A 26,008-nucleotide genomic window follows, 5' to 3' on the forward strand; every position below is an offset into this window, starting at 1 on the left:
AGGGGGTAGAAAAAGAGGCAGGAACAGCATGCCCCCCACCCCACACACGCTGTATCTGAATGTCCCCCACCCTTCCAATCGTGGTGGAAACAAAAGGTTGAATGCTTTCAGTTCATAAGTGCCCCAAATTCTCTCCGTCCGTTTAGCCGTCACACAGGAAGCGTGCCATTTCCTGCTTATCATACTGTTTTTGACACTTGTCACACCTGCTCATACTTTATATGCCTGTGTGAGGGTTTACCAGAGCAGACTGACATCTCAAGCCGTCATATTTGCCTGATCCTGGCTGAGGTAGCGATTTAGGGAATTACTTGGCTAATCTGTACCACTGTGCTTGTACGAAATCCCTGGCCGCGTGTGACCCGTTCTCGCGATGCCTCGTTAGCTGTGCTTCTGTTAAACGCTGATTACCTCAGCAGACGACACGGTCATGTGGCACCGGTGTTTCATTTTTATATTTATATATATTTCTTATATGAATGTCGTCATGCAATAGCTGTACATTTTTTACCTGCGCGGATGGACCGACCCAGGCCGGCTCTGTAAAGCTACCAGCTGTGGGGGGAGTCGGGAAGGGAGCTGCAGATGTTTCTTGGCGGGGGTCACCGCTAGGTGAAACGGTACCCTGTATCCGTGACCGACCCAGCTCTCGCTGGAACATTAGTCTGGCGCTGCACGGAGGAGTGTGTGGGCGGTGCCGCGCCGAGCCGGTGGTACACAGCGTCCCGGTGGGTGTGTGAAGCCGGCTGGCCCCTTGTCTCCCGGAGTGATGTGGGAGTGCGTGGACGAGCGTGTGGCGCGATGGAGCGGATGCACATGCTGGGGGGGGGGGAGCGGAGCACTCCCCCAGGATTTAAAGTAAACTCATCCCTTTAATAAAACACACTGGGTGATTATTTTTCAGTAGCAGTTTCCCCTTCGTGCCTCTCGATAGTAACCACTTATATTAGTGGCGGAGCAATAGTTGGAGACTAACCAGTGATCTTTACGCGAGTCCTTTTGGATTTTTATGGGTGTGGTGCCTATTTGAAGGAAACAACAAACTATGCGCCTTTTCCCCAAGATGAGGCTTATTCTAATTTTATTTTTATTAATAAAAACCAGTGTGTGCCACGGGCCTAGTCTGTAGCAGTGTTGTCTTGCACACTCTGGGTTAGGGGTTCGAATTGCCTGTATGCTGTGTGTTTGTGGAGTTTGCATGTTATTCCCTTACGGTGTGGGGTTTCCTTTCACTGTCAAAAAACATGGTTAGGCGTCTAAATCTGCCCGCGCTTGTGAGGTGCCTCGTTCAGAGGGTCTCTGCGGATGACTCTGGGATAAGTTCCAGGCGCACGGCGATCCTGACCTGGGAAATCGCTCATGGAAGACGGCTGGATGAGTGCCTATTGTCCGCTGGCGAGGGCCTGAGGCTGTGCTGTGAGCAGGGTTGGCTCCTGAGCGCACCTGCTTCTCACCGGACGGGCCGCGGCACTGAGACGGCGGTAAGACCGCGAGCCGCTGCTGGTTCAGCGTTCGGCATCCGCTTCAGCGCATGCCTCTTGTTTACGTAGCCTAGATAAGCAGGATTATGGACTTAGGATTACCCTTTTCAGGCTGGTCCTCAGCCCTCTGAGTGTAATGGTTTGGGTTCGTCACCCCCCTCTGGAGCCTGATAGGCACTGGAGGGGAACGTCAGGGAGACGAGTGACATTTTTCAAAAAATTTTTGCATCCCCCTCATCCGCCCTCGCTTGGGGAGTTGAACCTCTTGCATTTCTCGCCTGACTGGAGGCACTCATGTCAGCATAGCTGCTCCAAAGCAGTGAGATAGCGTGTATGAGTTTTCCCTGTAGGGGTGGCCATGGTAAAAGCTGTCAACCTGGGGGCGGGGGGTAAAACTTGCTGACCGGATTGATTCTCATTTCACGTCCGGCCTGCAGCGCGTCGGCATTTTGTCTTCGTGTGATTCTGTCGCGTGAAACCCCGGAAGACGTGCATCTCGTTCCCATGAGCTAAAGAAAAAAAAGCACGAGACTTCACTTCTGCGCAGAGAGAGGAGCTTGCATGCGACTCGTTAAGCAGGACTGCAGGTTCGACCGACCGTCGTGTTAAATCATTTTGGATTTTCAAGTCTGACGAGCATTAGGGGATGAGTAAAAGTTAAGAATGACTAAATGCCGTTTAGCGGGGTTGCCGAGCTGAGGGTTGCTTATTTTCTGATTAAGTTTGAGCACATTGTTTGAAATATAAACATGAGCTAAAAATGGCTTTTTCTTTTTAGAATTACTTTTAAAGTTCGTGGAAAGGCTATTAAAAACAGCGCGCTTAGCGGTTTTTGTGTAATAAATGAGTGCGCACAAAGAATTTATGTACGCTCCCCGCCAGCCATTAAACGGATGCTGGGATGAACTTGGACGCTAAGGAAAATATGGTCTGTGTGTTTGTGGTGTTAACAAATAAGGTGGTTTTGTATTCTGATCATGTCAGGTGTTAATGCACAAACAGGTCAGACATACAGTGTAGCTGGGAAATTCTCATACATGAGGAGGCAGCTGGGTGTTTGCATGAGCCTGGTGGCCCTTAGGCCGGATGTACAGCTGTCTGGGCTCATGTTGGCTTCCAGCAGTGGAGGACCGTCTTCTGTTCAGCTGGGCCGAGCTTAGTAGCACTGGATGAGATGCAGTGCGACGCAGCCATGACTCCAGTGTTCATGCTTCTCATTTTTGCGCTTGTAGCAGGTTAGCAGGCGGGTAAATCGCCTTGATTCTCGCCTGTTACGGCAGCGTCAGTCTCGTTTCTGCTTCGATTACCCGCCGCCTCCCCCAACCTTGTCAAACACTCATCAGGTTTCTCGACAGTTCCCAGCTCTTTCTGATCCTTTCTGCGTTTCCTTTGAGATGCTGGTGCCCAGATCAATAGGGTGCCACTAGAAAAAAAAATATTCTGCCCTCATTGGTTGCCACTGACAACCATGGCTTCCACTGATGTAGGATGGCGCTTTGCATGTAGAGAGCTATGGATGTGTACCAGTATTCAGCAGGACAAACAGTGAGCGATTTTTGTCTAACAAAACATCAGATCAATGTTTTGATTGAAGATTCCTGAGGTTAGTGGCCTTTGCGTTACCTATAGATGAAGTGTCTCCTCTAGTCTCATCCCAGCCATTAGAAAGTTCTTGAAGAGCTGTCTTTGTGCTTCTGCCAAAGTGCAGCATGTCTATACTTGAAGCTGACAAAAAAAATTACCAAGGCTGAGAAATGCACACCTCAGGAAACCTATCTTTGGTGTAACGTTGTGGTATGTGCTTATGTTCACGTGTAGCGATATGAAACAAAATCAACTTCTGTTTTAAAGTTGCTTGAAGAAGCTTTGAATGTCCAAGCAAAGTAATTAACTGTTTATTTGGTCCAACCAGCTCCAAGAGGTCCTCCATCACCCGCAAAGTAACACTGTCAAGTTGTTGCCATGGAAAGAGCTGTTACTATGGAGTTACCATGGCGAGTGCATAGTTGCTAAGGTAGTGGTGAGAATATGGGGAACATCATTTGTTATTGTCATCGCGCCGAGTAGCGCTGAACTCTCGGGTGTAGCTGTTTTATTTATAGAACGAATCTGCATGGCCGAGGCATGATGCTCTGGGACAGCCACCCCCCCCCCCCCCCCTCCCCCCCTCCACCCGGGTGGTTTGCATGCAGCCGCTTGCCTCCGGCGGGGTGGGGGGGTGGATGCAAGGCGAACAGCAGTGTCTCTGGCTGTGTCTTAAAGCCGACATCCCGCTCTTCTCCTTTTGGATTCTTTTTTTTTTTAAATGAATGTCCCAGCCAGCTCTGGTCGTCTGCCCAAGCGCACTAAAAGTTTTGTGTGTCATCCGCCACCCAAGAGATTAATCCATCTAAATATTACTGACACGAAATGCTGCTGCGTGGAATTGTGCTGTCTGTGTCCCGCTTGCTTTGAAGTTAACGTTTTTTCCATACCTTTTTTTTTTTCATGAACCAGATTTTCCAGACCAGTTTTTATCTCAGCATTGGTGGGATGTTGGTTTTGTTGATTTTATTAGATTATTATTATTATTTTACAGATTTAAATGGGGAATTTTTTTTAAAAGGGGGGGCATTAGTGAATTTATAATTTGAACGTGCAGACAGTTAATTGGTAGACCCTCCTTGTTCATTTGCATGTTTCTTTGATGCTATAAGTAATTAAAGGTGTTTTCTCTTTTAACGAGCTTTGGAATGAGGCAGAGAAGTATGTCCGGCTCAGGCTCATTATTCCGCCTGCCTGAGCGAGGACCCGTTCTCCAGCTCGACACAGAAGCCACCCGCATTCTCCTCCAACAATATCTGTCCTTGTGAATGTGAATCAGCCTGAGATGCTGACCGCCGCCTCACATTCGGGCGCTGGGCACTCACGCATTCAGACTCTCACCCTCATGCAAGAAATCTTACGGCAAATTTATATTATTTCATTATAAACCTAAAAATTAGATGCATCGAAATTGTCGGGGTAGTTTGTCAACCCTACAGACTATTTGCATGGTAATAAAAACTATTACATACATGTGAGTGTGCAGACTTTTCCAACCATCTGAGCAAAGGTGGCGATCCCGTCGCTATAAAGCCTATCGTATTAAAAAGTTGGGTTAAATGCAATGATTCGTCATAGTAAAATCACACTACTTTGTGACGCTCGTGAAAACGTTGTGCAGCTTCAGCGGTTCGCCGGCTTGGGATACTGTATGTAGGTACTTTTATTATTATTGTTTAATGATCATTCTCATTAGGTACCTTATTAATTTTCCGACTTACCTACAGATTTGACTTAAACAGACTTGGGGAACGGTTCTGGTTCGTAACTCGGGGAGTGAGCGTCCTTGCAATGACTCCATGTGCTCGTCGCATTTCACTTCCCTCAAACCAGTCTCTCCAAAAGGAAATTTCCCTGCCATGAAAAACTAGGACATGAGAATGGAGGCAAAAACCTGTTCAGTGAAATGAACTGAGCGCGTTCCGTACGTCGGTTTTCAAGAATACTGTAGACGCCCCTTTATTTTGAATCCGAGATGTCAGATGACTGCCGACAGCATGTTTGCAATTCAAATGAAATCTCAATTTAATGAAGCAGTATAATGTTGTAAGACGTGTATAAAAACGAGAACGCGAGAGCAGATGGTGCTCGTGTAACCGGAAAAACAGAAAATGGAATTAACGCAGGTTCTGGGCCCGTAGGGCGATGTGTAGTCGGCCTGCGGTGACCAGGGTCGCAGTCACGTTTATGCTGATGCTTCTCGGTAATGTGCAAAATGAGGCTTAATTAGTGGGTGCTGAGGTAACCCTGAAGCTGTGCTTTGACGACAGGTGCAGCTCCTTTCTACCGCCCTCGAGTAACTCTTTGGTATGAGGAATCTTATAGATCAGGTACAGTGACTGGTCTGTGTGTGACCGTTGGAAGCAGGTGGGTCTCCAGTCCAACCCCAGGCCGTCCTCGGCTGGCCCTGTGGACTGGTTCCTCCGCTAGTTTCAGGATGTTGTCTTCCACTTATGGCTTGGTGGGTATACAAGGTGTATGTATGTTTTCAGCTACACATGAGAAAAGTGATGCCTGTTCCTTTCAAAGTCCGGCACTCGGAAAGCTGTCAGCCCAGACGCGTTGCTGCCCTGAGATAAATGGCTGAATGTTCTCTTTTGTTGGGAGCACTTTGGCGGGGGGATCAGGCTTCCCGTGCCCAGCGGAAGAGTGTGGGGTGAAGTCTCCTCTTAAAGCAGGGATCCCTGGGATAGCAGAACCAGAGCGGGGTGGATCCTCTCAAACACATGCGGTATCTCTGCCCCTTCGGTTTGAGTGTCCGGTTGGATTACACACCCCAGCTCCAGAAGTGAGGCTCTTTTCCTTTCTTCGGATGTGGAGAGTCTGGGTAGCCGGTCGGCCGTTCTGCTCTTTTGAGAAGAGACAAAGGAGACTGCGCGGTGGGAGGGGGGGAAGCAGCCTTTGAAGACTTTGGGGGTCTTTGAACCCCTCGTTCCCTTTTCACGCTGAAGACCATTCAGCGGCTTGAGATTTCCCACAGCCTCCCAAACCTGACTGCCACACCGCCTCACTGCTTGAAGGTCCTTCAAACTGTCCTCAGTCCTCAACAAGGTCCACTTCAACTAATGGTAAATTTTAGGGTGACTCCAAAGTAAGCCTTTAGTGATTAAATCTGAAGGTCAATAGTCCTCAGTCTTGATGCCCCCCCCCCCCCCCCCCCACCCTCCAATCTCCGATTTACAGTGCCCTGTAACCCCCCTCCCTGAGGTTTGCTGTTTCGCTGAGTGAGTGTCCTCATGTGTTGCTGAAGTGGAATCACATCCCATAATGCTTATGATTATAGCCACACTTCTTGGCTTAAATCTTGATTGCTTCTTTTACTGCCCTCAGTAGCAGAAATGGTGGTGTTTGTACTGCAGTATGGAGGAATTATGGGTGTTTTTGCATTTTCATTATCTCTATATGCATTTTGAGGAGGAATTCTTGATAAATGCTTTGAAGGGGTTTTAAGATGCCTGTTTTGGGGCAGTGCCAGGGTGCGCGAACACACACACACGCACACACACACACGTGTGATCTGAAGGTCACGGCCCTGTTTTAGCATCAGCCGCTGAATCTAGCACGTCAACATCTAAATACTAATCCTGGGTTGCTGTGTCTCACACTTGTCTTAATGTTAGATAATGTTTCTCCTTTGTGTTTGTGTGAATGTTTGTTTTTAAGTGCCTCCACTAGAAAACCACGCAGCCTGTGCTTGTGAAATCCGGGTTCCTTCCCTATAGCATCGTCACAGCTGTTTCTGCTCAATGTCGTTTGTTCTGAAATAAATTCAGTAGCCTGATGTAATCGGCTACGCTCTGGAATTAGCGCTAATCTTCGTAGCATGTTCCAATAAACCAGAAGCAAATGAACACCTGCCTGAGAGTGACTTGCACGCAGGTTATTTTATTTTATTTTTTGTCCCCAGAGAGGACGGTCTTTCCATTTGTTCAGTGACTGTCAGTGCCTTATCTCCCAACCACTAATCTTGTATTGGTGTACGGTTGCATAGGCCGGACACATCGTTGAGAGAGTGGCCTCTGTATCGATCCTCCACTGTACCCTGGGATTCTGTAACTATGGATTCACTAAACGCTTTTCATCTCCGTTTGCCGTGTTTTAGGCTTGCATCAGCCCGAATCAGAAGCTACCAGAAAGAACAGAAATCAGGCTGCTGATTGTAGGGAAGCACCCATAGTATCTGGGTTAAAGCAGATAAAAATGAGTGCGGTTCCAGCATCTCTTTCATCTACAAGGCGTTTCTGTCTTCATCGAGCTGCCAGGCCTCGCCGCCCTTGTGAGCCGCTCGCTGATGCGGAAGCTTGCTGAGTCCGAGTGGCCCGCTTCCCGGTTTCCGAATTGATGCCCTTGGCATCGCGGCCGCAGCCTCGTTCCAGGCTCGCAGGGTGAGCGGATCGGCGGCGGTCGTGCCGGCCTCGCGGCGGGTCCTCCGCCAGACGCTCTCTCCTCTTCAATTCCGACTGGCAGGCGGCGGGCGGCGGGAGGCCTGTGAGCGGGCCAGGGTCTTCGCGGGAAAGGCGCCGGCAGGGGGTCTGCACTTGTACTCCTCCTTATTCATCTTCTCCCGTCACATTTAGCTGAAATCCAGAATCTGCTTTTTGCTTTGAAAAGAATTGGTGTTTTTTTAATTTTTATAAAGTGGTTTCAATGATTATAATTGTGCTGTTTTATTACAGTAATCGGGTCCGCCTCTCCGCCTCCTGCTTTTCCTGTGTCTGTTCAGTATTGGCCCGTTTTTACATCTGACACGTTGCGTCTTGTTGAGGACCAAGCAACCCGCCTTTCTGCCCCTCCCTTCCTCCAGGGCGGGATGGGGGGGGGGGTCCGGACTCCCCGTGTGGATGAGTGTTAGTTGTTGTAGTTTTCCTTGCTTTAAGGGCTGACATTTTCATGGTGTGTGTGTGTGTGTGTGTGTGTGTGTGTGTGTGTGTGTGTGTTTGCATTCATGACATGCAAACACACACAGCAGAAAAACCTTTTATGTGCAGGGTGGCTTCATGGAGGCTTTAGTCATATTTTCTGTACTTACTGTCCTTGCAGTGTTTTTATTTGTTTTTTTAAGGAAGTAAAACAACTGCAGGCGCAAACAAATTCTGGTTATGTAACTGGGATCAATTGTTAATTAGTACAGATGCTTCAGGGCTGAATTAGCCCCAAACACCAGGGTATGGAGGAGAGTAATTGATTTTTTTGGGGGACACTTTCTAATCTGCCTGCATGTCTAGACTGGTGCACATGAACCGTATTGATCCTGCTTTTGCTTGTGCTCTGTAGATACCCAGCTAATTATTTTCATCAGCCGTGTGAATCCTCCCCTCTGCCGTGCTCACTCCCTTGTCCCCTTCCCCTCCTCCCCTCTGCCGTGCTCACTTCCTCGTCCCCTTCCCCTCTTCCCCTCTGCTGTGCTCACTCCCTCGTCCCCTTCCCCTCTTCCTTTCTGCCGTGCTCACTCCCTCGTCCCCTTCCCCTCCTCCCCTCTGCCGTGCTCACTCCCTCGTCCTCTTCCCCTCTGCCGTGCTCACTCCCTCGTCCCCTTCCCCTCCTCCCCTCTGCCGTGCTCACTCCCTTCCTCCCCGTCTCCTCCTCCTCTTCTCTGCTTTCTCTCATCCTTGTCCCCCTCTCTCCTTCAACCCCCTGCTGTCGCTCTCTCATCCTCCTCTCTTCCTCCCTCTGTTCTGACTCTCTCCCTTGACCTCCTCCCCTGTGCTGTGGATCTCCTCTTCTGTTACGTGGTGGTAGGTTGTTTTTTTTAGTAGCCTGTTGTGCATAGGCTCCTTCAAGTTTTTTTTTTTTTTTTTGGGGGGGGGGGGGGATTTTTTCTTGCTTGTTCCACTGGTTGCTGGAAAGCTTGATTCCCTATTTGAGGTCTGATTTGTCAAAGGTCATTATCGGTAGAGTGCTGTTGATCTCATACCTTTGAAGTTAATGGTGAAGGTCTACCAGGGTTTTTAAAGTCTTCAAAGTCTAGCAACATAATCTCCGACCTGCCGTCTTGTATTCAAACCCCCTTCCCTAGCTTCTGAAGAGTTTCCTGCCATTAGCTAATTTGTTTGAGACATGGTGGGTATTCAGTGCAGGTTACCCTCATGATGTGGGTCTAAAGGTCACTTAAGTGTTGAGTCCTGTTAAGGCTGTGTGCTCGCTTGCTCGGTTTGACGATGTGTAGGTGAGACCATTAACAGATGTGTTTTTAGTTTGCCCCACACTCCAACTCTGCTCCTGTGGGTAGGTTTTCCTTTAGGTCGGTGTCTGTTTTACTAAGCCTCTTACACCTTTGTCATCTTCCTTGCAGGTCTCTGGGGCCTCGCCACCGGAATGGTTTGGGGATGACCTGTCGGGAGAGTCCCCCAACCAACACACGGCCATTCGAGCTCCAATTCCCACACCTGACACCCCATCCAGTTAAGCAGCAGGCCTGCAAGTTTGCTGAGCCTGCCCGAAAACCAAGAACTTAAAGTTGGAGGGGGGGGTGGGGGGGTGGGGTGGGTCGGCAGGGTGGGTGGGGCTCGGTGGGGGCTGGCGGAGGGTGGTAATCGAGCGCATACCCCCGTCCGGAGCTCCAGCCCATGATATCCCCCGCCGACGCCACGCCCACCCTCCTGCGATGGTGACATGAGCGGGACCTGATGCCGGAGAATCAGCACCAAGCCGCCCCACAGTTTTCCATTCAGAAACCTCTGCTGCTGCTGCCCTAGGCCCGCCCCCTGCCCCCCAACCCCGGCGCTCGTCCTGGGACTGAGTGGGGCGGACGATGCTGGTCTGTGGGCGTCTGCGGCGGACTTTCCGCCAGCCCACCCTTCAGACCAGCCTTCTCCTCCTCTTCGCCTTCTGCATGGTCAGCGTTTTCGTCTCTGCTTACTTCCTGTATGGCGTCAAGCGGGAGCTGGAGCCCGCGGGGGGCGCGGCGGCTGCAGACGGGGCTCCGGCCGACTGCGACGACCCCAAGGCCACCCCGTCGAGGCTCCTGCCCATGAAGACCGCCCGGCCGTCGGACACGGCACGGACCGACCCCGTCGTGCTGGTCTTTGTGGAGAGCCTCTACTCTCAGCTGGGCCAGGAGATCGTGGCCATCCTGGAGTCCAGTCGTTTTAAGTATCGGACCGAGATCTCGCCCGGCAAGGGCGACATGCCCACGCTGACAGACAAAGACCGTGGACGCTTTGCGCTGGTCATCTACGAGAACATCCTCAAGTATGTCAATCTGGATGCTTGGAACCGGGAGCTCCTAGACAAGTACTGTGTGGAGTATGGAGTGGGAATCATCGGCTTCTTCAAGGTGAGCTCTCCGCCCGGAAGCCTGTACCGAGAAGGCGGCTGGAGCCAAAAAGCCAGGCGTTTCAGCTTCTCTGTGTCTGTTTGATGGAATTTGGTATTGCGAGGGTCTCACGTGGCGTTCTCCATCCCAGATGGTCCTCTGATCGCCTCTCACCCCCCTTGCACAGCTCTGTCCACCTGTTCCTCTCATCTTCTCTGACTGCCTCTTGCCTTTACTCTTGCCAGCGAGGCGAAGGCCAGCTGCTTTCTAAGACCTCATTCTTTCTCCTCTTCAGCACTGTGTGTGTGTGTGTGTGTGTGTGTGTGTGTGTGTGTGTGTGTGTGTGTGTGTGTGTGTGTGTGTGTGTGTGTGTGGAGTAATTGAAAAGGAGAGAGGGTTTGTAATTGCTGATGTTCTCAGGCCTAGTGATTGGATTAATGACTTTGAAAGCCTTGGTGGGTGGGATTACAAACCGCTATAAAGCGTCTCCTTCGGTTACGCCTACCTGATGAAGTCGTTCTGATTTTGATGGGTTTTTTTTTTTTTGGGGGGGGGGCGGGGTGTCTATTCTGGCTTTTTCCATTATGGGCACGCAGTACTGTCAGGTTCATGAACATGCAGGGATGTTGGCAATCTCTGGCCTTTGAAATACCCCTATGAAATGTATGGTTAGTCTCTTGCCCCTCCTGTGAACAATTGCCCCGCCCCCTTAGCCCCAGCTACTTGCCCATCCATACCTGCACGGTACCACCCATTAGCTCGGGAGAGAAGTTGGTTGTCAGGCGTTCACACAACCTCCCCCCCCCCCCCCCCCCCCCCCACCCCCTGTTCCCGTCACTGGACCCTGAATGCCGCTCACGCCTCATTGCCTCCTGGGCCCGATCTCAGCCTCTTCAGAAAGGATAATGGGCCCCCGAGGCGCCGGCGCGAACAGACTCGCTCTGTTTGTGTTCCCCCAGCCGCCCGCTGCGCTGCCCCCACCCTCCCCCTCGCCGTCTTACTCCCCTGGCACAAATATTTTCCCTCTTCCCGGCGCTCCGCGGCTCGCGGTTGACCGAGTGTCCTCGGAAGGCCCTCTGCAATCAAGATATCAGCCGTGCTCGTGGCACCCGTGTGTTTGCGAGAGTCCCGTCCGTCTCCCTGCAGTCCTCACGCTTACTCCCGCACTCATATCGACGTGTAATTGCGGTGAAAGCCCCGCCTCCACGCCGGTCCCACTCCATTCTCCACATAATTGCTTGCAGCCAACCACACGTGAAGCGCGGCTGTCCTCGGGAACGTCTTTGTTAGCGAGGCCGCCGTCTCATTAGCCCCGGGGCCTGCGAGACGCCTCCCCCGCCATGGGGACGACTGTAGTGCCTGGGTGGCAGATCCACGGGGGGGTGGGGGAGGGCGGTGCTCTGTCTTACGCAAGCTCGTGAAAAGGGGTAAGAGTGAGATGAGCGAGGGGTACGGATTGTGTGAACCGAAATGGGAAATTCGGACAGGGTGTCGGAGGTTAGGATGGCCTCCCGTGGGGGGAGGGGCAGTCAGAGAAGCTGACAGCCCTGTGACTAGTTGTTTTGCTTTTATGGCATTTTTCTGACATTCACATGGGGTGTAGAGGATGCGTCAGGTGTTGACAGGGAGGTGATGAAAAGCTGTCTTGCAAAACAATTGTTTTAACCTGGCGTGTGGTGATTTTTGGACTGAGTCTGTGGGGGTGGGGGTCGGGTTACTGGTCACAGGAAAAGGGTCTGCTGTCAGAAGCTGAGCTCTCAGATTTTAAAAAGGAATAGAAGTGTGGTCTGTTTCCTCCTCCTTGCGCGTTGGGTCCCGAGGCTCTGCCGGAGGATAGGCAGTGGCCTGTGACGAGGGGATGCGGCCCAGTGGTTCAGGGGACAGACTGTGACGATGACGCAGTGGGCCTAGAGAGCTGTTAGCGGAGTGCTGCTCTCGTCCCTGTGGATTTCTGGGGGGGGGAAATCTGAGGTCAGCTTCCCAAAATGTCGTGCCTTCCTGATGCCCTACTGTCTTCCTCTGCCTGGGGTGGAGGGGGTGCATTGCATCAGCCTCAAAAGCCCAGCCCTTGCCTCAGTTTGTCACGTTTTGGTTTTGTTTCATCGACTCTGAGCCGTGGGGGGAGGGGGAGTTGTTCTGGGTGAATGCTTTAGATCGCAAGTTTTGATTGAATGCGGTTGAATTTGTCTCCTATGTATTTTCTTCCCCTTTCATTTTCCCAGAATGCACTTGTGAGTTTCACGGTCTCGGCACAAATTTTTACAGTGAGTGCTCCAACACGCCTGCGCTCGGCAGCGGTTTAAGGAACGCTTTCAATTCGCTTTTCAGTGCCGTCAGCTTCACAGCCGTTAGGCGGCTCGGCCTCAGATTTGCCTCGCATTTCAGACCGTCTGGTCACTGTACTTGAAGTGATGCTTGAGACTCTGCCTGGCTAAAGCAGGGCCTGAGCCTTAAGATTAGGAGAGCACATCCTTAACTGCCACGACACCTAGTGGCAGCTTTATTCCTTCTTTCTGCAGGCCAATGAGAACAGCCTTCTGAGCGCCCAGCTGAAGGGCTTCCCCCTGTTTTTGCATTCGAACCTGGGTCTGAGGGACTGTAGCGTGAACCCCAAGTCACCCCTCCTCTTCATCACCCGGGCCCGGGAGGTGGAGCGTGGCCCGTTACCCGGCGACGACTGGACCGTGTTCCAGTCCAACCACTCCACCTATGAGCCGGTTCTGCTGGCCAAGACCAAGTCGGCAGACAGCCTGCCGGCTCTGGGCCTCAGCCCCGCCCTGCACACCTCCGTGGTGCAGGATCTCGGCCTCCACGATGGCATACAGCGCGTCCTCTTCGGGAACAACCTCAGCTTCTGGCTGCACAAGCTCGTCTTCGTGGACGCCGTGTCCTTCCTGACGGCCAAGCGCCTCTCGCTCTCCCTGGACCGCTACCTGCTAGTGGACATCGACGACATCTTCGTCGGCAAGGAGGGCACGCGCATGAAGGTGTCGGATGTGAAGGTGCTCCTTCTCTTTTCCTCCTATTGGTCGGGCAAGGGGTAGGACAGTGGGATTGTGGGTTGTCTTTAGGTTTGATGGATGTGCTTTTCATATTATTAAGGTGAAATCTTTCCTCAAGGTTTCAGCATCAGAATCTTATGAGGAGTGAATCTGCATGCTCACTGTCTAATGGCGGTGCAGGGAGGGCTATTTGTTTCTTGAGGCTAACAGCAGGGGGCCATGCTATCAATATTTATCCTACATCCCACCTGCCAAATGTCCAGTTGGGGCAAAACTACCCAGAACAAGTTCCGGGGCGGCCGAGGGTGAGAATGGGGTTTCCTGCAGTGAAGAGAGTCTCGTAATGTCAGTACCGGTCAAAGGGGTGTCCTTAATGAGAGTCGTCAGGTGTCCTGAGTGCTGAGAGGAGACCCGAAATGGCCAGCGTGGGGGTTCCCGGCAGAAACGGTTAGCGTCTGCTGGATGGCAGGTTACAGTGCTTTGGTGAGATTTAAGCTCTCCTGGGATGCGGGCATCGGACGGGCCTGCTCGTGGACGGGCCTGCACGTGGCATGCATGCCCATGCAGTCAGGTGACGTCGCTGTGATCTATACAGGCGCTGCTGGAGACGCAGAACGACCTTCGCCCCCACGTCCCCAACTTCACCTTCAACCTGGGCTTCTCGGGACGCTTCTTCCATGCAGGTGTGCCACCTCTTTGAATATGCCCCCCCACCCCAACCCCCACCACCTTTCTTTTAATGTATTCAGGCCATGGCTGCTTTTAGAGTCTCCCTCCCTCCCTCCCTCCCCCAGGTACGGATGAGGAGGACTTGGGCGACGACCTACTGCTGTCCTTCGTCACGGAGTTCTGGTGGTTCCCCCACATGTGGAGCCACATGCAGCCGCACCTCTTCCACAACCAGACCGTGCTGGCCGAGCAGATGCTGCTCAACCGCAAATTTGCCGCGGTGAGTCGGGACGGCCACCAGGGCGCGCCACTTCCCACGATGCGAACCCAGGTCCCGGATTGGATAAGAGCAGAATGTGGAGTTAAAAGGCTGTATTAGCAGGGTGCTGTCTTTAGCTCCCCCTAGGGGGAGGACAAAATTTGATGGGTGTCTAAATAAGTACCGGCTAGTCTGAGACTCTACCGGCTGCCTCTTGGGAATTATTCTGAGTGGCTGAACAGGTATGAAATGAGTGTTGTGTTTGCGTATCGCGGCAGTGAGAGCTTTCAGCGGCAGACATCAGTGCCGACGGAACTCGCAGCCGGGCGTTTCGATGATAAATGGACTGAGCGGAATTACGCGTCCCCACTGAAGGGGCGCGATGATGGGGGCGGCGGAGCGTGGCTTGTGCTGTTTTGTTTACGACGGCGTTCATGGGAAATGAAGATGAATTCCTTTGTGGGGGGTCGGGCTTTGCGAACCTGACTCACCGACTCACTGCTTCCTGTTTACCCGTCTCCAGGAGCACGGGATTCCCACCAACATGGGCTACGCCGTGGCCCCCCATCACTCGGGGGTGTACCCGGTTCACGTGCAGCTCTATGAGGCCTGGAAGACGGTGTGGGGCATCAAGGTGACCAGCACGGAGGAATACCCCCACCTGAAGCCTGCCCGTTTCCGCCGTGGCTTCTTCCACGACGGGATCAGCGTAAGTCTCCCCTTCAGTGTACTCTAAAGCCCACCCACAAACCTCGCTTGCTCCTTAATTCCCCCCTCCCTGTATAAATTCGTGTGTGGTCTCTGTCCCCCACACTGGCAGGTCCTCCCCAGGCAGACGTGTGGCCTTTTTACTCACACCATCTTCTTCAAGGAGTACCCTGGAGGGCCCAAGGAGCTGGACAAGCTGATCAACGGGGGAGAGCTTTTCCTCACGGTCCTTCTTAACCCCGTGAGTAACCGTGGAGACCCACCCCCCCATTTGCACTGCAGGGGTATGTTTCCACAGAGAACTAAAGTTAATATTTGCTGACATTCTCAGAAAAACGACTGTAATCGTTTTTCTGCAGTAGCAAGCTACGGTTGCTAGTCCTACATTAGAAAGCAGTCAGTAGTTCTGCGATTAAGCACTGCCCCCCCCCCCCCCCCTCCTGATATTTAATATTTTAATTCCCTGCTGACCCCCAGCATTTGATCTCCCTTCCAGATCAGCATCTTCATGACCCACCTGTCAAATTATGGCAACGACAGGCTGGGTCTCTACACTTTCAAGAACCTGGTCAGGTTCCTGCAGACCTGGACCAACCTGAAGCTGCAGACGTTGCCCCCGGTCCAGCTGGCTCAACGCTACTTCCAGATCTTCCCTGAGGAGAGGGACCCGCTGTGGCAGGTGAGAGCCTCTAGGCTGGGCCCCACAGAGATGATGACCTGTGGTTTTGTTGTAGGTCTTGGGCACCGTGAGCGAAACACCAGGCAGCCATGGCTGAGGAGTCACCATGGTGTAGTAGATGTGGGTCACTAGCTGCATGAGTGTGACACTGTGAACCAATTTGGGGTCCCGGGGGGGACATCTGAAGGGCAAACGTACGTGCTAACATGCTAACAGCTTTATGATCAGCTTAGCTGCTGGTGTGTCGCACATGTTTTCTTTCACCTTCCTCCCGGCAAGATAGGAGCGTAGCCTGTGTTCTTCACCGAATCCTAACGCTTCTCTTTCCCTGTCCGCAGGACCCCTGTGAGGACAAAAGGCACAAAGATATCTGGTCCAAAGAGAAGACATGTGACCGGTTCCCCAAGCTCCTGATCATCGGCCCGCAGAAGACAGGTAAGCTTTGTGGAGCCCCCTGCAGGCCAAAAGAAAGAACTGCGTGCACTCTTTAGGAGAAATGGCCTCCTGCCAAAAAGCTTTTACGCATCTGAGTATTAGAAAACTAGAAACTGCAGATGTTTTTGTATCATTCTGATGACAGTGTGGAAATCGGGAATCCCTGCCTGAGATAATCACATGTTGACAAGTCGCCTTTAGGGACTGATTTTCCCCATAAACGTCACTGATAATCTTCTCATTAGGAAGGGTTAGGGTTACCCATTAGATATATTTACACCACTCCACACACACACACACACACACACACACACACACACACACACACTGGTTTATCTTGACCAGGTGCCAAAGCGTATGCAGCTGTGGGGGTGTACGGGCAGTTGGGTGCTGGTGGAAGAGCTGGGGGGGGGGGGCATTTTCTGAGTTTCACCACCTGTCAGATGTTTTTCAGCTCCCCACGGCATGTGCAGGAACTGACTGACCCAGAGTGGGGCCCCTCCTTTCTACCCCTAATCCGGCATGCTGTGGGGGAGGGGGGTCATTCATCCCCGCCTCTCCGGCCAATGGCATGCACCCTCATTCCCCGGCACATTAATTAGCCGTTACACAACCATCCAACTGTCTTCTCGTGGGAGTTATTCCGCTGGTCTGTTCCAGATGGCCCAGTTCTGTTCTTCATGCACCTGTTGTTCTCCCCCCTCCCCCCCCGGTCTGCTCGCTCCCAACAGGCACCACTGCCCTGTACCTGTTCCTGGGTATGCATCCGGACCTGACCAGCAACTACCCCAGCAAGGAGACCTTCGAAGAAATCCAGTTCTTCAATGGGCACAACTACCACAAGGGAATCGACTGGTGGGTGCCCCCGCCACCCCCCCCACCCGCCATGAAATTTCTGGGTGGTAAACTGGCAGCAAAACCCAAAGGGGCACCCCCACACCCCCAGCCCAGGCTAGCTCTGCAGCAGGAGGGCAAACGGGGGTGTTATCACCAAATTCATATTGACAAGAATTTACAATTGACATGAAGGTAACCCCCCCCCGATGCTAATGGGCTTTAACAGCTTGAGGGTGTGTCCATCGTGCATCGGCCTGAGGAGTCTCTCTCTCCTGCCAAATGCTCCAAACCTCGCGGTTGGTGTTCTGTCACTTCACGTTCAATTTTGCCTCTAATAAGGTGTGATCTCTGTGCTGATGTCTCTTTCAATCCTTGGGGGCATTTTTGAGCGAATTCCGACAGGGAGCTGAAGTAATCAAAGCACTGGTTAGTCGTGTCCTTTTCTGAAAGAAATTCCTACTGACTGACTTATTTTTCTGGCCCGGGGGGGTGGTACTCACTGCTGCTGAAACCCCGAGTCGTGCCTCGGCAGTCGCGTGTGAAGGACCCGCGTGATAACGACCCGGAGTATTCAGTCGCAGCCTGACTGATTGGGCTGATTTGACTCGTGCTCCCTCCGTGACGGGAGTGATCAGCCATGTCACATGGGAACGCTGGGAACGCTGAAACACTGTGTGACATCTCCATTTCCTCTCACTCATCTCCCTTCTCATCCCGTCATAAAGGTACATGGAGTTCTTCCCCTTGCCGTCCAACACCAGTTCGGACTTCTACTTTGAAAAGAGCGCCAATTACTTCGACTCCGAGGTGGCTCCGCGGCGGGCGGCATCCCTCCTGCCGAAAGCCAAAATCATCACCATCCTGATCAACCCCGCCGACAGGGCCTACTCCTGGTACCAGGTCAGCCGCCCCCGCAGCTCGGCTCATGCTGGGTCTTAGCTCTGTGGAGATAGATAGGGGGGTTCAGATCAGCCAAGGAGCCCCCTCCCAAGCTGAAATAAGCCATTTTACTCCTGTTCTTGGTTTTCTTGAACCCTTAGGAGGGGCACTCTGTACAGTACCGGTCAAAAGTTTGGACACATCTGCCAATAGTAGGGTTTATTTGTGCTATTGTCTTCTGAAATGTAGATATCAGAACTGATGGAATGGAATTATGCACTGACTAAAGTATTAAACAATAAAAATAGATTTTTGGGAGGGGGGGGCTGCATTATGGGTAGATATTTGTCAGTATAAATCTGTGGCAAGCAGAGTGATGCCAGCATTGTGCCCCTGAGTAAGGCCTTTATCCCCAGTTGTTGCAGGAACTGGCTCAGCCTATGTTCTCCATTACGCTAGTTCCATGAGGTGGTCTCCTGGGATGCTCTGTCAGCTGCCCTGCAGGAGGTCCCAATACTCTGAGCACTCATGGGCAGCCTTTCATTCGCTCTCTGGTCAAACTCCTCTAAAACCATTTCTACTGTGTTTAGGTCAGGTGACCAGGTCATGTGATGTGACACTCTATCACTCTCCTTTGCAGGCAGCCTGGCGTGTCCAAACCTTTGACTGGTATTGCATATGATTGATGATGGAATGTACATGTGGGGGTGCTGCTGCTGCAGGATACGAACATTTTCTGTCCTCCAGTCACCCTCATTGTTACTAAGAAGGGGAGGGTTTGTCTGATTGGCTGCTAGCATTGACACAACCCGCCCGGCTCCACCCACAGCATCAGCGTGCCCATGACGACCCTGTGGCGCTGAAGTACACTTTCCACGACGTCATCACGGCTGCCCCTGATGCCCCTATTAAGCTGCGGGTCCTGCAGAACCGCTGCCTGGTGCCCGGCTGGTACGCCACACACCTGGAGCGCTGGCTAAGCCAGTACCATCCCAGTCAAGTGAGTGACGGGGTGGAATCGTGCGTGTGCGTGTGCGTGTGCGTGTGCGGCAAGATGTCTGACAAAATCTTTAATCCCTTGCTGCCCCAGGTCATGGTTCTGGATGGGCAGATGCTCAGAACAGACCCTACATCCACGATGGACAAGGTCCAAAAGTTTCTTGGTCTGCCGAATATCGTAAACTACCACAAAATCCTGGCGTGAGTTTCTGGTCGCCGCTACACTCTTTCCCATGGGAAATTGTGGAAATCCACCCAGACCCCCCCCCCCCACCCTCCCAAAAAAAAACACAATAAGGGCATAGTGGAGACGCCAGATGTTAAGTCTACCCAATTTAATTATTTTTATGTTTTAAGTAAACAGGAAGATGCCCCCATCCAAACAGCTCATGTTTGAGTCATAAGAATTCCTTCTGATTGACTTAAATAGGTTCATTGTTTTTTTTTTTTGCATTATTTTTTCCGGTTTTGCCAAACTGTTTTTGAGGTGGGGGAGCTGCCTGATTTAGCAGGAACGTGTCCCTTTTCCTCACTTCCCCTGACTGCCTCTCCTCCCTCGCGCCCTCCCTCACTCTCAGATCTCCTATCCCTCCCTCCTTCCTTTATAAACCTTCTCGCTTCATCTTTCATCTCCCCTTTCTTCATCACCCTGCACACATCACCGGCACATAATTAGGAACCCTGACAAGTGGATGGCAGCATCCGTTTCTTCACCTCCCCGGTGAGCCCCAGAAACGTCCAGCACACACCTGCACCTCCACCCGCCCCGGGGCCTGACTCTCTCTCTCTCTCTCTCTCTCTCTCTCTCTCTCTCTCTCTCTCTCTCTCTCTTTTCCTCCCTCCTCACGCAGGTTTGATCCGAAGAAAGGCTTCTGGTGTCAGCTTCTGGAAGGGGGCAAGACCAAGTGCCTGGGCAAGAGCAAGGGCAGGAAATACCCGGAGATGGACTCGGATGTGAGTTGGTTGCCGGATACTCAGACACCCCCATGATCTCACACTCCAAGGAACCATGACTGCTCTACTCAAAACAGCCCTTACTGTCACGTCCTAGTTTATTGCTTTTTACCAGGCGTATGTGAGTGTTTTGGTTACCGCCCTTGGTGTCGGGTGGTTCTGACGCTGGGGTGCCCAGTAACAGTTCTGTCCCAGTACCCCCAGTCACCACCGCTCTACGTCCCCTGATCTGTGCCTCCTCCGACTGGCATCTGTCAGCTGCTGAGTGAGCAGAGGCTCCTCCCCTCTGCCATCATTGGTTTTGCTGGGAGTTATGGGGGCGGGAGCTGCAGATGTTACCTTGGGAGTCCTTGGAATGGCGTTCGGTGGGCTGCAGCCGGCGGGGAGTGTCGAGTTAATGAGTCGGGAGGATGCAGGTGACTTGTGTCCCTGGGAGGGAGAGAGAGGCGGGACTCTGCTGGCTGGGAAGCCATCTGTCAGACACTCCTCTCCCAGAACCCTGGGACCACCGGTGTGTCCTCCGCGCTCCAGCTCCACCTGCCAGCTCAGCGCTGGCGCACGTCTCGCAGGGGCTGTCCGGCGCCTTTCCGGAACTCTCCGCCTACGCCACCCCCGTGAACCCTTTCCTCGTGACGCAGTTTCCTCTGCCCTGTTTCTGGGCGTCTCCTTCAGCTTGGAGCTTCTTTCACTGTTAAACCCATCATGAGTTGCATTCATTACAATGAGGGAGACGAGGGACCAATCAAGGTGGTTGTTTGGCCAGCTGGGGGCGCCGATGGTGAATGAGCTCAATCTCCCAAAATAAATAAATAAATACAATTAAAATCAAATGATATCTGACTAGTCACATCAGGAATGTTCGTGCCAATAGACTCGATAGTCTCGTTCAGGGGGGGGCTGCATTTGAATCTGCTGTTCTAGGTGTCCCGCTCTGCATTTGAATCTGCTGTTCTAGGTGTCCCACTCTGCATTTGAATCTGCTGTTCTAGGTGTCCCGCTCTTCGGTGTGGGCCTTGTTTTTATGCCGGCCAGATGTTCTTTTTTTCTCAGTCCTCTGAATCTGGCTTTAAAGAGTCGGACTCCCCTTTTTACCGTTATTGAGTAGTAGTGCAGATAGCAGAGCCACCTGCTTCCTGGATGTTGCAGATCTGCACATTTTAAGGTCCTCTGTCCTCCTGTTCGGCTTCATGCGTCTCCCCTCCCTCCTTTCCCTCCGTCTGTCTCGCGTCACTGACCAAGCTGAAGTTTAATGTATTTCTCTGTGTCCCGTCGCAGTCCCGCCTCTTCCTGAGGGAGTACTACAGGGATCACAACATCGAGCTGTCCAAGCTGCTCTACAGGATAGGCCAGTCTCTGCCCAGCTGGCTCCGTGAGGAGCTGGTCAACACCAGGTAGCGAGAGTCAGCCGGGGGGGGCGAGGGGGTCCCTGCCGACAAAAGGACAAGCTGACGCCCCGGCATCGAGGCGGGGGGGCATGCTCTCCCCTCTGCCACCTGTGTGGGTAACGACAGCAGGGGTCGGGAAGCAAACACATTCACCCCCAGAAGCATCTTGTCTTTGATGTGAGGGTGGACGAACTATCGAAGAAGGGTGGTCACCCAAAACTAAACGCACTGCAGGCTGCATCTTGCTGAAGGGGAACACCCCCCCCCCCTCCCCCACCTCCTGGGAACCTGGCACAAGGCAGAGGAACAGGGGGGCATGTTGGGGAGATGAGGAACGTTCTTAATCGTCCATCTTCCCTCACATCACGCGCACATGTTTTGTTTGCTTTTGGGAGACAGAGCAAAGGACCTTGTCTGTATTGGTATTCAAGGCAGCAGCGGCTGATTGTTTAGAAGTGCCAGGACAAAGTGTCATTCCCGGTAATAAGGACTATTTAAAGTTTTGTATTCTTTTTCCTGTTGCTTCTGTGATTTTGATTTGGAACTTGTTTTAATATTATATATATTTTTAAGGTTTAATTTTATTTCCCCATTGCTTTGTAACTTGTAAAGTATGGTACCACTGAGTATTTGGACCGCGGGGGAACAAAAATTGCTTGGCTCCGTTCGCACATTCAGGCGAGGAACGTGACCTGTCAGCACAGTATGGAAAAACAAAATACACATCTTGGGATTTCTGGAACTTGGGAAAAAAAACTTGAATGAGAACTGATGTGGTGTTTCCGTGTGTGACAGGGATAAAGTAATCAGCAGTGCCGAGAGATTCGGAGTTCAGCCTCTGTTCAGCATTTCAGGGACGAGACCAGATTTTTGGCCCTTTAAGGCCGTCCATTTAGGTGCCTGTCTAGGACCCGGCTTTCTAACACGCAACTTACGGAAGGGCCTTAGAATCTCGATGCCCGTCTGAGTGAGCGGTGGTGTGGCTGCGTATGAATGGCTCTGATTCACCTGTGGCGTAAACCGTCATGGGTTAAATCGATCGGTCACATGAGCCTCCTCAGTGTGCATTTTGTGCGCCATCTGGTCACGTTTAGAGGCCAAGAAGTGATTTTAAAAACCCTTCAAAAAAATGTTTTCTTTCAACCCTGCAGTCAAAGGCCGAACACTCCATCTGTGGAGAGCGGTGGGCACAGGTTCCCTTCAGGACGCACTTTGGGGTGCCTTCTGAGTCTCCAGGGTGCTTTGAAATCTGTAGTGCAAGCCTCTCTCGCAAAGCCGAAGTCAACGATCCAAGGAGGGGGCCCGCTGCGATCCGTCGTGCCTATGCCACCCCAACCCCCCAGGATAGCCCTGGATCCCAGAAATTTTAAATTTTCTTGAGCTGCACACTCATACTCTTACATAAAATCCAAGCAGAATGCATGATGGGAGTTTTCTTTAATACCACATCAATAGTGTCCCCCGGAGGCTCTATCAAAGCAACATCAAAAGAGCAATTTCAGGGAGTATGATGCAAGACCACAGTGCTGAACATGCTGCATCTTGCAGGGAAGCAGTGCCAGGGTACAGGCCTTCAGCTCTAAAGCCCTTCAGTCTGGGAATGTGCTGGGGTCTCCTGGTCAGCCCACCCCAACCCTTCACTTAACACCTGTCACCCGACTCTCCCTGCCAGATGTACCAACCTGCTCCGTTTCCCAGAATCCTCTGGCCCGAGGATGTCTTTAATGGTCCTGCGGCATTGTGATGGGGATGAGGCTGTTGGCTTAACGAGCTGTGAGCTTCCAGCTTTGATTTGTCCGCTTCTCCAATCCACCATCTTGACATGAAATCCTTGATGATTTTACGCAATTGCAAAACTGCCTGACACTGGATTCCAGCACGCGTGCGCAGATGATGGTCTCTGACAAGCCGATTAATGTGTCTGATCCCAGCTGCTCCACCACGGGAGACGGCGGTGGAGGGAATGTGTGGGCGTACGTCTAGGTCAGGAGAAGCCAAAATAAGGGAGTGGATTTATGGGCTGTGGTTCCATGGCCGCCTTAATAGCAGGCACAAATCATGAAATCTGTCAATGGAAACATTATTTTTTTGAACGCAGACTTTCTTTGAGTTACCGCTTGAAGCCAACTTGTCATATTCAGCAAAATGGCCGGGTGGGGGCTGCACCCTCAGGAAGCTCGGAAATCATACCACAGATGTCAGGCCCACATGTGCCTCTTTCCTGAAGCCCACAGTGCAGCATGTTGTTCTGTAATGACAGTCACGGCGCCTTGAGAGCCCTGAACGTATGGCAGATGTGGCCACTGTGCCGTTTGGGTTCCTCAGTGGAGGTCCTGAGCATCCCGAAGATGTAGACCAGCAGTCTCATGGCCCTGAGCTTGGGGAAGGAGGGGGTTTGGATCTGCTGTAACTCTGATAATACTGTCCAGGACCTGGTCTGAGGAGGTACCATACTGATTTTTAATCTCAGTGGTGGTTGGTGTTAAGCTCCAGGGAGTCTGTCATGTTCCGAATGTTATTTAACCTGAACAGCTGCTGTAGGAACATGGCTGGCCAGGAGCAGACATGGGAGGTCTCCCATCCCGTTCCTTGCATGTCACCCACATGGGTTCCCAGAGCACTGCTCTCTTCACTGCACACCTCCCCCGCAGCCGCCACCTCCCTCATAATCACACTGCATCCGGAAGATTTTGGCTATGTTCTGATTGTTTGATGGAAATGTCTGGAAACATGAAATGTTGGATTTAAACTGCAGGGAGCATGGGAAAGTGAGAGAGCTGTTGGGTTTGTTTATTCGTTCTCTCATTTTGTCAGACGGATGTCAACAGTCCTCTTATTCAGTCTTATTTTCCCAACTTAGTTCTGTGCAGATATTCAGAAGCTTCAGCGCGTTCAGCCCCTGTCTGGATTGCCGGTGTTGTCCTCGCTAGCGCCCACTGGTGGACCGTAGAGCTCCTTAGCACCTCTCTGCTATCATCGTTTATTATAGAGAATAAAAAGCACACTTATGTTTGACTTTTATTTTTAACCATTCATGATCCAGGGGAAATCAAATGCTGGCACCTCCTGTGCAGAGACTCAGGCCTGTGAGCTTTGTGCTTCTGGCCTGTGAGCTTTGTGCTTCTGGCCTGTGAGCTTTGTGCTTCTGTTAGAGGGGCGGGGGGGAGGGGGCCCTATGCATGTTAGAGGTACTAATTTCAGCTGAATGGTACTCAAAACTGAAAATCATGGCATTAAAACTCTATTTTAACAGATGTCATTGTTTTAACAAATAACTGTATGACAGCTGCTTTCATTTCAGTACTTTTAAAATGTGAGAATCTGTTTTTTTTCCCCATTTACTTTCTAAGTTATTGAATATCATGGGGGGTAGGTTTTCGATTGCAATATAATTGTCTGATCAGTTATTTTTCTCTTTTCTTTCTTTCATGGGCTCATTTAAGATGTCTGTGATGTAGTGATTTCCTCTCAGTGAGTAGGGATTTAAAGAGCAGGACGTATATTTTATGGACAAACTTTGTTTTAATTCTCTTTTGTAAAACTCTCCAAAGGGGCTGTGAGGGAAAGTTTGTTGTTTTTGTTTTTTTTCTCCCCCCCCCCCCTCCATTTTTCCTTTGCCCCCTTGGTACAGGACTCTGCAGTGCCGTTATTTGAGGAGGTGGAATTCCTTGAAGGGTGCCGACGTTAAGATGAGTGTTTGATACCAGAGAGATGAGCCATTGTATTAATTTGCTGGAAGCTTTGGAGCTATGTTCCTAAATCTGGATTCCCAGCAGTGTCCTCATCTTACACCTTGGTTTTTGGGATTTTTTTTTTTATTTTGTTAAATTTTTTTAACTGCAAATGGTCCCCCCTCCCGTACCTAGGGGAAAGGATCTGTATGTCCAGCCCCAGTGGACAGATTGTATGTTTCAGTTTACCCCGAGCTCGTCTCTGCTTCGCGAACCTCATCTGATCACATACTGAGAATCCCTCTGGTATTCGCACTGCCAAATGTAATTATTTTTTTCCTCCCCCCAACCAAAAGGTCCTGTATTTTATTGTTGAGTATTAATAAAGAATGATGATCGGTAACCATAATGATGGTAATAATCACCTGAACTGTACAATCAGACTGTAACTGTTGTTAATAATTTTTGTGTAACTAATACTTTTGTGATTTAATTTACAAATAAAACACCACTGTCTTTTTAAACTGCGTACAACTTTAACATTCACCCTAGTTCTATTTTCTAGGCTTCTGTTGTGTCGCCGTCTGTCTCCCGTGATCTTGTTGCCAAATTAGAGAGGTAGGTATCTGGAGAGAGGGGTTGCCATCGCAAGAATGGAGGTACCAAAGTCCTGCTGGAAGCAGAGCAGAACATAATGGATTAGCGCATGAGAGGGGAGTTCAGGCAGCGCGGAGCCTGCCAGGTCGACGCTTCCATGAGTCATCAGCGCATTCATCAGCCGCTTGCGACTTGTGAGATGAGCGGTGCTTCTCTGCCGGCAAAAGACTGGACTCCTGTCTTCTCTTTGTCAAAATAACATTTGGCATCTTATTTCAAAAAGGTTTTGCTTCTCTCTCTTTAACAAAATACTCATGCACAGATGATTTTTGTTGCATGGGATGACTGCTGAGGGGTGTGTGAAACATCAAAGGCTCGTGCAGTTCCCTAGTGTGGTTACAAAACTGAAACACGGACAGGAGAAGATTTAATACAATTAATATTTTATCAGTCAAGGGACGCTCACACAATACCCAACATTCGTTTCCCGAGCTTCCGCACAGGTCTTCTCTCAGCCCTCTTCTATAGTGGCTCAAGCTGAGGATCCTCCTTACTTCACAACTCATCTGAAATTACACAGAACAACTGGGGTCCCACCCCCCCACCCAAAGGGG

At 51.3% G+C, this 26,008-nt stretch overlaps 1 protein-coding gene and 1 long non-coding RNA gene across 2 annotated transcripts in view; both read left to right on the top strand.

Annotated features, from left to right (window-relative positions):
* The window catches only part of LOC140593278 (uncharacterized), a 35,608-nt gene extending 26,081 nt beyond the window's left edge, over window positions 1–9,527 (top strand). Inside the window, exon 3 of the long non-coding RNA XR_011993538.1 lies at window positions 9,358–9,527. This is a non-coding gene — a long non-coding RNA (uncharacterized lncRNA). The remainder of the gene's footprint in view (window positions 1–9,357) is intronic.
* Window positions 9,528–9,564: 37 nt separating this feature from the next.
* On the top strand, window positions 9,565–25,321 carry LOC111834266 (bifunctional heparan sulfate N-deacetylase/N-sulfotransferase 1-like). Its single transcript, XM_023793352.2, has 14 exons — window positions 9,565–10,341; window positions 12,840–13,322; window positions 13,918–14,005; window positions 14,117–14,271; window positions 14,774–14,959; window positions 15,071–15,199; window positions 15,455–15,637; window positions 15,976–16,072; window positions 16,804–16,927; window positions 17,635–17,809; window positions 18,618–18,788; window positions 18,879–18,988; window positions 19,639–19,741; window positions 21,017–25,321. Exons 1-14 carry the CDS (start codon window positions 9,817–9,819, stop codon window positions 21,134–21,136), a joined length of 2,649 nt encoding a protein of 882 aa, XP_023649120.1. The 5' UTR covers window positions 9,565–9,816; the 3' UTR covers window positions 21,137–25,321.
* Window positions 25,322–26,008: the final 687 nt, after the last annotated feature.

Source organism: Paramormyrops kingsleyae, chromosome 10 (genome assembly GCF_048594095.1).
Source record: "Paramormyrops kingsleyae isolate MSU_618 chromosome 10, PKINGS_0.4, whole genome shotgun sequence".
Classification (NCBI taxonomy): domain Eukaryota; kingdom Metazoa; phylum Chordata; class Actinopteri; order Osteoglossiformes; family Mormyridae; genus Paramormyrops; species Paramormyrops kingsleyae.